At 50.5% G+C, this 10,000-nt stretch overlaps 1 protein-coding gene across 1 annotated transcript in view; it reads right to left on the bottom strand.

Moving 5' to 3' along the window:
- zmp:0000000896 (caspase recruitment domain-containing protein 10) overlaps positions 1 to 10,000 on the bottom strand; it is a 24,802-nt gene that overhangs the window by 3,549 nt on the left and 11,253 nt on the right. The window contains exons 13-18 of the mRNA XM_060904139.1: positions 8,038 to 8,123; positions 7,877 to 7,923; positions 7,652 to 7,757; positions 7,408 to 7,564; positions 7,176 to 7,299; positions 5,889 to 6,129 (exon numbers count right to left, since the gene is read on the bottom strand). Coding sequence (XP_060760122.1) covers positions 5,889 to 6,129; positions 7,176 to 7,299; positions 7,408 to 7,564; positions 7,652 to 7,757; positions 7,877 to 7,923; positions 8,038 to 8,123 — 761 coding nt within the window. The remainder of the gene's footprint in view (positions 1 to 5,888; positions 6,130 to 7,175; positions 7,300 to 7,407; positions 7,565 to 7,651; positions 7,758 to 7,876; positions 7,924 to 8,037; positions 8,124 to 10,000) is intronic.

The raw sequence follows: 10,000 nt of genomic DNA on the forward strand, positions 1-10,000 counted from the left end.
TGTCTCCTGAGGACCTGAAGATCACAGGCATCTAATGTCAGTTTTCAGCCTTGTTTCCTGCATACAGAGATTTCTCCAGATTCTCTGAATCTTTTAATTATATTATGGACCATAGATGATGTGATCCATAAATTCTTTGCCATTTTACATTGAGGAACTTTTTTCTTAAATTGTTGCACTGTTTGCCCACGCAGTCTTTTACAGAGTGGTGAACCCCACCCCATCTTTACTTCTGAGAGACTCCACCTCTCTGGGATGCTCTTTTTATACCCAATCATGTTACTGACCTGTTGACAATGAACCACATTAGGTTGTTTGGGTTTTTTTTCCATTACACAACTTTTTCAGTCTTTTGTTGCCCCTGCCCCAACATTTCTGAAACGTGTTGCTGATATCAAATTCAAAATGAGCATATGTATTTTAAAAAACAATAAAATTTCTCAGTTTCAACATTTGATTTGTTGTCTTTGTACTATTGTGGCAGCGGGGGCGTGGTCAAGTGCCGGTCTGTGACAGGAGGGCGGAGTTGGGGAAGGTAAGTGGCAGAATCGCTACACCTGAGTGTAATTAACCTGTGTTTTGTGTGTGTTCTCCCCAGTAAACCGTACCCTATATAAGGAGAGAGAGAGCAGAGGAAGGAGGCTCTCTCCCCATCCAGACGACTGATGTGTGTGCACGCTGAAATAGCTAGAGAGTGTTAAGTCTGAAAAGACGGAAATAAAAAGGAGTTTTGTGAACCTTAATCTCTGTCCTGCCGTCCTCTGTGCTCCACCCACACGCGATTCTCGCTAAAGTGGTGCCAAAACCCGGGAAGGTGGAGCATCAGTCCTGCAGCCCCATGGAATCCTCCCCGTTCGTGGACTTGGTCCACGCCCTCGCCACGGCTCAGCAGAGCCAGCACCAGGCACTCGTCATGCTCCGGAAGGAGCAGGAGCGCCGCTTCGAAGCCCTGGTGCTGGCTCAGCAGGAAGATCGAGAGGCATTCCGGCGTCTCCTCGCGTCGGCGGGGTCCACCAGCGCCCCGGCCGCGGGCCCGTCTCCCCTCACCTTAACCAAGATGGGCCCGCAGGACGACCCCGAGGCTTTCATCACGTTGTTCGAGCAGGTCGCCGAAGCCTCAGGGTGGCCGATGGAGCAGCGCGCGGCGCGCCTCCTCCCCCTCCTGACGGGAGAGGCGCAGCTGGCCGCACTACAGCTCCCCGCCAATCGCCGGCTGGCCTATGCCGACCTTTGCTGGGCTGTCCTCCAGCGCGTGGGGCGCACGCCGGAGCAGCAGCGCCAGCGTTTCCGTGCGCTGCGGATGGAGGAAGTCGGCAGCCCGTTCGCGTTCGGCCAGCAGCTCCGGGACGCCTGCTGGCGGTGGCTGAGGGCCGAAGATCGCGACGCCGAGGGAATCATCGACCAGGTGGCGCTGGAACAGTTCATCGCCCGCTTACCAGCCGGAACCGCGGAGTGGGTCCAGTGCCACCGTCCGGCGTCGCTGGATCAGGCCGTAGGACTGGCGGAGGATCATCTGGCGGCTGTTCCGGCAGCAGGACAACCAACGACATCGTCTTCTCTCTCCTCTTCTCTCTCTCTCTTTCTCCCCCCCCTCCTCCTGTGTCCCGTCCTCGCCCCATTCCCCCACCACGGAGGCGGGGGCCGGCTCCACCCCAGCCGGCCCGCTGCACCCGTGGTGCCCTCCCGTTTCTCCCTTCTGTGTCTGTCTCTCCCCCCCCTCAGGTGAGTGAGCCTCAGAACACAGCTGCAGAGGGAAGGCCCGGGCCGGTTTGCTGGCGCTGCGGGGAACCGGGCCACCTACAGCAACAATGTGCAGTGATGGAGGTGGGGGCGGTGGTGCGGATCCCCGACGCGCCAGAGGCTGCCCTCGATCGGGCCGGAGCGTATCGCATACCGGTAAGTGTCCAAGGGGCTACATATCAGGCGTTGGTGGATTCAGGCTGCAATCAGACCTCGATCCGCCAAAGCCTGGTGCAAGACGAGGCATTGGGGGGAGCACAAGGGGTGAAGGTGTTGTGTGTGCACGGGGATATTCACAGCTACCCGTTGGTGTCAGTCCACATACATTTCAGAGGGGAAAAATCAATAGTGAAGGCGGCGGTTAATCCTCGCCTTACCCACTCTTTGATCTTGGGGACTGATTGGCCGGGATTTCGGGGTTTGATGGCACGCCTAGTAAAGAGTGGGTCCTGCCGGTTGATAGGGGAGGGCCCCGGTGTCGCTTTGGCTGGAGCTGCGGTCGCAGAGCTGTCTACGTCATCTCCGCGACAGAGTGAGGAGCCCCCGGCCCCTCCTCTTTCTATTGGGGGATCCCTCGCGGATTTCCCACTGGAACAATCGCGAGACGAGACTCTGCGACACGCGTTTGACCAAGTGAGAGTAATCGATGGTCAAACGCTCCAGCCGAACGCGACCCCGTCCTTCCCCTATTTTTCCATTTTGAAGGATAGGTTATACCGAGTGACGCAGGACACTCAGACAAAAGAGCGGGTCACCCAGTTGTTAATTCCAAAGAGCCGCTGGGAATTGGTATTCCAGGCAGCTCACTTTAATCCCATGGCTGGACACCTCGGGCAGGATAAGACACTCGCCCAGATAATGGCCCGATTCTATTGGCCGGGGATTCGCGGCGACGTCCGTAAGTGGTGTACGGCGTGCCGCGAATGCCAGTTAGTAAATCCAGCAGCCATTCCAAAAGCGCCCATGCGCCCCCTACCATTAATCGAGACCCCGTTCGAAAGAATTGGGATGGATCTCGTCGGGCCATTAGATCGGTCAACACGAGGGTACTGCTTTATATTGGTTCTGGTGGACTATGCAACACGATACCCGGAAGCGGTGCCTCTTCGCAATATCTCAGCACGCAGTATTGCAGAGGCCCTCTTCCACGTCATCTCCCGGGTTGGAATCCCGAAAGAGATTCTGACTGACCAGGGCACCTCGTTTATGTCATGAACACTGAGTGAACTGTATGGGCTACTGGGTATTAAGCCGATCCGCACCAGCGTTTATCACCCACAGACGGACGGTTTAGTTGAACGGTTCAATCGCACCCTCAAGAATATTATAAAAAAATTCATAAGTGAGGACGCACATAACTGGGATAAGTGGCTCGAACCCTTGCTGTTTGCAGTGCGAGAGGTCCCCCAAGCCTCCACGGGGTTCTCCCCGTTTGAATTATTATATGGGCGTAAGCCGCGTGGCATCTTAGATGTACTGCGGGAAAATTGGGAGGAGGGACCTTCACAGAGCAAAAACTAGATTCAGTACGTTATGGATCTGCGCGCAAAACTCCACATGCTCACCCACCTAACTCAGGAGAATTTGCGGCAGGCCCAGGAACGGCAAGCCCGCCTGTACAACAAGGGCACGTGCCTTAGAGAGTTCACTCCGGGAGATAAGGTACTCGTCCTGTTGCCCACGTTGAGCTCCGAATTAATCGCCAAGTGGCAAGGACCCTTTGAGGTCACACGGCGAGTCGGGGACGTCGACTATGAGGTTAGGCGAACGGACGGGGGGGGGCGCTACAGATCTACCACCTCAATCTGCTAAAACTCTGGAACGAGGAGGTCCCCGTGGCGTTGGTGTCGGTAGTTCCGGAGAAGGCGGAGCTGGGGCCGGAGGTCCAAAAAGGGACATTGGCATCTTGTACCTCTCCGGTCCCCTGTGGAGACCACCTCTCCCCGACCCAACTCACGGAGGTCGCCCAGTTGCAGGCCGAGTTTTCGGATGTGTTCTTGCCCCTGCCCGGTCGCACTAACCTCATAGAACACCACATAGAGACGCCCCCGGGAGTGGTAGTGCGTAGCCGTCCTTATAGATTACCCGAACACAAAAAAAAGGTGGTTCGGGAAGAACTTCAGGCCATGCTCGAAATGGGCATCGTCGAGGAGTCCCACAGTGACTGGAGCAGCCCGGTGGTCTTGGTTCCCAAGGCCGACGGCTCGGTCCGGTTCTGTGTGGACTATAGAAAAAAGTCAACGCGGTGTCTAAATTCGATGCGTACCCAATGCCTCGTATTGATGAGCTGCTCGATCGACTAGGCACGGCTCGCTTTTACTCGACACTGGATTTGACGAAGGGATATTGGCAGATCCCCTTGACTCCATTATCCCGGGAAAAAATGGCCTTTTCCACACCGTTCGGCTTACACCAGTTCGTCACACTTCCGTTTGGGCTGTTTGGGGCACCCGCTACGTTTCAGCGGCTGATGGACCGGGTCCTCCGGCCCCACGCCACCTATGCGGCCGCTTACTTAGATGACATCATCATTTATAGTAATGACTGGCAGCGGCACCTGCAACACCTGAGGGCCGTCCTTAGGTCGCTGAGGCGGGCGGGGCTCACTGCCAACCCGAAGAAGTGTGCGATTGGGCGGGTGGAAGTACGGTATCTGGGCTTCCACTTGGGTAACGGGCAGGTGCGTCCCCAAATTAATAAGACAGCAGCGATTGCGGCCTGCCCGAGGCCCAAGACCAAAAAGGGGGTGAGGCAGTTCCTGGGGCTGGCTGGCTATTATCGTAGGTTTATACCTAATTATTCGGATGTCACCAGCCCGCTGACTGACCTCACTAAAAAGGGGGTGCCAGATCCAGTCCAGTGGACGGAGCAGTGCCAGCGGGCTTTCTCTGAGGTAAAGGCTGCACTGTGTGGGGGGGCCACTTTTGCACTCCCCTGACTTCTCTCTCCCTTTTTTGTTGCAGACGGATGCGTCGGACAGAGGGCTGGGGGCTGTTTTGTCCCAGTGGGTGAAGGGAGAGGATCGCCCAGTCTTATACATCAGCCGAAAGCTGTCAGTGCGTGAGGGGCGCTACAGCACGATTGAGAAGGAGTGCCTGGCGATCAAGTGGGCGGTCCTCGCCCTCCGTTACTACCTGCTGGGGCGCTCTTTCACCCTCTGTTCGGACCACGCGCCCCTCCAGTGGCTCCACCACATGAAGGATGCCAACGCGTGGATCACCCGTTGGTATCTGGCGCTCCAACCCTTCAACTTCAAGGTGGTCCACAGGCCGGGGGCGCAGATGGTCGTGGCGGACTTCCTCTCCCGTCAAGGGGGGGGGGGGGAGTCGGCTGCGGGCCGGACGGGCGCCCGGCCTGAGTTGGGCGGTGGGGGTATGTGGCAGCGGGGGCGTGGTCAAGCGCCGGTCTGTGACAGGAGGGCGGAGTCGGGGAAGGTAAGTGGCAGAATCGCTACACCTGAGTGTAATTAACCTGTGTTTTGTGTGTGTTCTCCCCAGTAAACCGTGCCCTATATAAGGAGAGAGAGAGCAGAGGAAGGAGGCTCTCTCCCCATCCAGACGACTGATGTGTGTGCACGCTGAAATGGCTAGAGAGTGTTAAGTCTGAAAAGACGGAAATAAAAAGGAGTTTTGTGAACCTTAATCTCTGTCCTGCCGTCCTCTGTGCTCCACCCACACGCGATTCACGCTACAACTATTTTCAATGAAATATAGAGTTTCCATGATTTGCAAATTATGACATTCTGTTTTTATTTACAGTTTACACAGCGTCCCAACATTTTTGGAATTGTGGTTGTACAGTTCTATTTTCATACCAATGTCAGCTGTTGTGATGGGCTTAATATTCAAAACTTCCTCATCTTCAGGAGGTTGCTGTCTGTGCTGACGGCAGCCCCCTGAACTTACAGTGCTGACGGCAGCCCCCTGAACTTACAGTGCTGACGGCAGCCCCCTGAACTTACAGTGCTGACGGCAGCCCCCTGAACTTACAGTGCTGACGGCAGCCCCCTGAACTTACAGTGCTGACGGCAGCCCCCTGAACTTACAGTGCTGACGGCAGCCCCCTGAACTTACAGTGCTGATGGTGATGTTGTGTGTTGAGATCACAAAAATGATGTCTGTAATGCTTGTTTTTGTGTGTTTGCTTACCTGTTGTAGTTAGGTACAGCTCCAGTCTGCAGTGATTTAGCAGAATGTGTGTCCACATGTGTGCAACGCCACTGGTATTTGCCATTGTATCTCGTGTCTGTCACGTGCAGGATGTCGTTGCAGGTGACATGCAGACAGGGCTGCTCACCGTCCAAGAACAGGTCAAGATTTACACGGACGTAAAATGAGTCGGCGCCGGAGAATGAAGGAGAGGTGAGTTCACTATTTAAAAGGGAGTAACCTAAAGTGGAGAGAAAGAGAGATTAAATACATCACATAGATTAACTACAGCACAGAGATTAACTACAGCACAGAGACTAAACACAGCACAGAGACTAAACACAGCACAGAGATTAACTACAGCACAGAGACTAAACACAGCACAGAGATTAACTACAGCACAGAGACTAAACACAGCACAGAGATTAACTACAGCACAGAGACTAAACACAGCACAGAGACTAAACACAGCACAGAGATTAAACACAGCACAGAGACTAAACACAGCACAGAGACTAAACACAGCACAGAGACTAACTACAGAATAGAGATTAACTACAGCACAGAGACTAAACACAGCACAGAGACTAAACACAGCACAGAGACTAAACGCAGCACAGAGACTTAACACAGCACAGAGACTAAACACAGCACAGAGACTAAACACAGCACAGAGATTAACTACAGAATAGAGATTAACTACAGCACAGAGATTAACTACAGCACAGAGACTAAACACAGCACAGAGACTAAACACAGCACAGAGACTAAACACAGCACAGAGACTAAACACAGCACAGAGATTAACTACAGCACAGAGACTAAACACAGCACAGAGACTAAACACAGCACAGAGATTAAACACAGCACAGAGACTAAACACAGCACAGAGACTAAACACAGCACAGAGACTAACTACAGAATAGAGATTAACTACAGCACAGAGACTAAACAGCACAGAGACTAAACACAGCACAGAGACTAAACACAGCACAGAGACTAAACACAGCACAGAGACTTAACACAGCACAGAGACTAAACACAGCACAGAGACTAAACACAGCACAGAGATTAACTACAGAATAGAGATTAACTACAGCACAGAGATTAACTACAGCACAGAGACTAAACACAGCACAGAGACTAAACACAGCACAGAGATTAACTACAGAATAGAGATTAACTACAGCACAGAGATTAACTACAGAATAGAGATTAACTACAGCACAGAGATGAACAATACCGTGTGTGTGTGTGTATGTGAGTGAGGGAGACAGAGAGACACACCCTCTTTGTTAAATCGGTGTTTAAGGGATGTTGGTTCAGTCCACCATTGTAGAGTAAAGTGAGCCACTTCTGCTGTACACTGACTCAGATCAACACGACCTCCTGAAAACAATACATCCTCCAACTAAACACACACACACACACACACACACACCATTAATGCATACACAAAGGAAAACTACACATACACACCCCTATAAATACAACCATGCCATAATCACCTCTTTCTCACCTGTATTAACTCACTCCCCTCTCTGAGGCCACACCTCTCCGCTGCTGACCCCACTCTCACCGTCTGCACAAATATACCTGTGCGGTTGCCCCCGACAACAGTGATGTCATCAGCCAGACTTTTGTTATTGGGTGCAGAAGTAGGAGTAGGCTCTGACCTGAGAGAGAGAGTGAGTAAAAATGTGTTCTCTATCAGGTACACGCCCTTTACAGTCTGATAGAGAAGTGTGTGTGTGTGTACTCACTCCATTGTGTGTTGTGTGTGTGTATTTGGTGGCAGGTTGACTGGATCAGAAGGTAAGAAGGAGGACTGTAGAGAACTACATGAATCCCACAGTGATGATTCAGTGTCTACACACACATATATACATACACACAGCAATTTATTACTCTTAACAAGTCTACAGGAACGTATATGACACAAACATCTCACACACACACACACACACACACACAAGGCAGCTCAGAACCTGTGATATTCTCTGTTTCATCACTGCCCCATGAATCCAAATCAAACCTGAAACAGAACACACACAGAGTTTATTAGCATCATCCTGTTTACCTACATCGCAGGAACACTGAGGTTACGCGTGTGTGTGTGTGTGAGAGAGAGAGAGAGAGAGAGACATACTCAGTTTTGACTCGGCGGTTGATTGAGTTAATCTGAGGAGGAAACGGGAAGGTGGAGAGTCGGTTTATCTCCTTAGCACTGTATAACTGCACACACAAACCAAGACCATTACAAACATATCAAGGATAATCTGGTTTCAGTGTATGTTTGTGTGTGTGTGAGAGAGAGAGAGAGAGAGAGAGAGAGACAGAGAGTGTGTGTGTGTGTGTGTGTGAGAGAGAGAGAGAGAGAGAGAGAGAGAGAGAGAGAGAGTGTGTGTGTGAGTGTGTTTGTGTATGTGTGTGTGTGAGAGAGAGAGAGAGTGTGTGTGTGTGTGTGTGTGTGTGTCTCAGTGGCGGCTGGTAGTCTTTCAAACAGGGGAGGCTGGTCGGTTACGATATTTCCAGATTTAAAAAAAAAAAAAACACATCAGTTTTGCCCATACTCTTGCCTCTGATCTGGCTGATTGTTGGCAGGGTCACAAACTGTGAAATAACAGGTTCTTTTGGCCCATTAGCCTACTGTCCAATATACATGATGGTGGTGTTGGGGGGGTATATTTTAACATTTTATATTTTAAAATTGTGGCATGTTGTTTAAAAATTGATCATTATTGAAAGCAGCTCTTTGTCAGGAACCTCAGCAGTAACAGCAGAGTGTTCTGGAATAGGCACAAGCACTGACCTTGGGGAGCCAAACATAGAGCTGGGGGCCACACATTTCATTCAATGACACTTTCCCTATATTTTACTTATTTTGACTGAGAAATGTTTTATTGACAATTTTGATAACCCTTCACATTTAATCCAGGTCTGTAGTGTGAAATGTTCTCGGCTGTGTTTTTGTTTAAAAATGTTTTCCAAATTGTAGCTGTGTTTAATTCATATCCAGAGAAATATATATTCCAATATAATATACTCAGCATAAACATTTTAAATAGATTCTATATTTTTGGTCCATCCATGACATATTACTAAAGTAGCCTATTTACTGTTGTTGATGTGGGTCACTTGCTGTTAGCCAATTCACTTTCTCGTACCAGGAGAGCTGAAAGGAACGAGTATTATTCCCTACCTTTTTCACCAAGTCAATTTGAGGCGTTGGTCTACCCTGCTCTTTAATTTTAATTTTTTCCTCGAAAGGAAGACTGGCAAATGGCTTCGCCAAAATTAAATCAGCAATGCTTGGCATCCGTGTGCAGCTTTCTTGCTAGCTGACTAGCCCCCTCAAGTTCAAGTTCAGTCACTGAAATAAACGAAATTTCTGGAACTAAGATAGCAAACTTGACAACACTATATTTACACTTTATTTACAATGAAAATATATACAAACTAAAAAAGCCGGTAGAAACCGTATGTAATGAATGAAATCGAAATGTAAGCTGATCTCTTACAATACACCACAGCACTTGCGAATCCGCATGGGACTGAACTGAGATTCACCGCTGCCTGTCTATATTTGAAACGAGCTGTCAATCAAAGAAAATATCCGGCCGCTTTCACCAATCACCAGTCTCCTCGCGGAAACTGCCATGTCCCTCCCACTGTGAAGCTGGGAGTCCGGTGGGTGGGCGTTTTCGCAGTATTTGTCCAATAACCGTCTTGCATTTTGAGATTGAAAGCGCATAGCTCCCAAATGCCATTGAAGTGCACTGAGGCTGGGCTGCATCGCGCTGTCACGAGGGGGAAAAACTCACACACACATTAGGCGAACTGGGGAAAGTTATAACGGAATGATTTCGCACTGTAGTTGGGTTGAGCACATATATTTCTATGATTCTGGATCTGAAATAGCAACGTTATGAGGTCGGCTATAACATAAGCCTAGCGCAATTCATCCTACACGATGTTCGTCATTTTTAGAGGAGGCTGAGCCTCCCTCGCTGTCTTAGAGCAATCGCCCGTGGTGTGTCTCTGTGTGTGTGTGAGAGAGAGAGAGAGAGAGAGAGTGTCTGTGTGTGAGAGAGAGAGAGAGAGTGTGTGTG

The sequence above is a fragment of the Neoarius graeffei genome, chromosome 22 (genome assembly GCF_027579695.1).
Source record: "Neoarius graeffei isolate fNeoGra1 chromosome 22, fNeoGra1.pri, whole genome shotgun sequence".
NCBI lineage: Eukaryota > Metazoa > Chordata > Actinopteri > Siluriformes > Ariidae > Neoarius > Neoarius graeffei.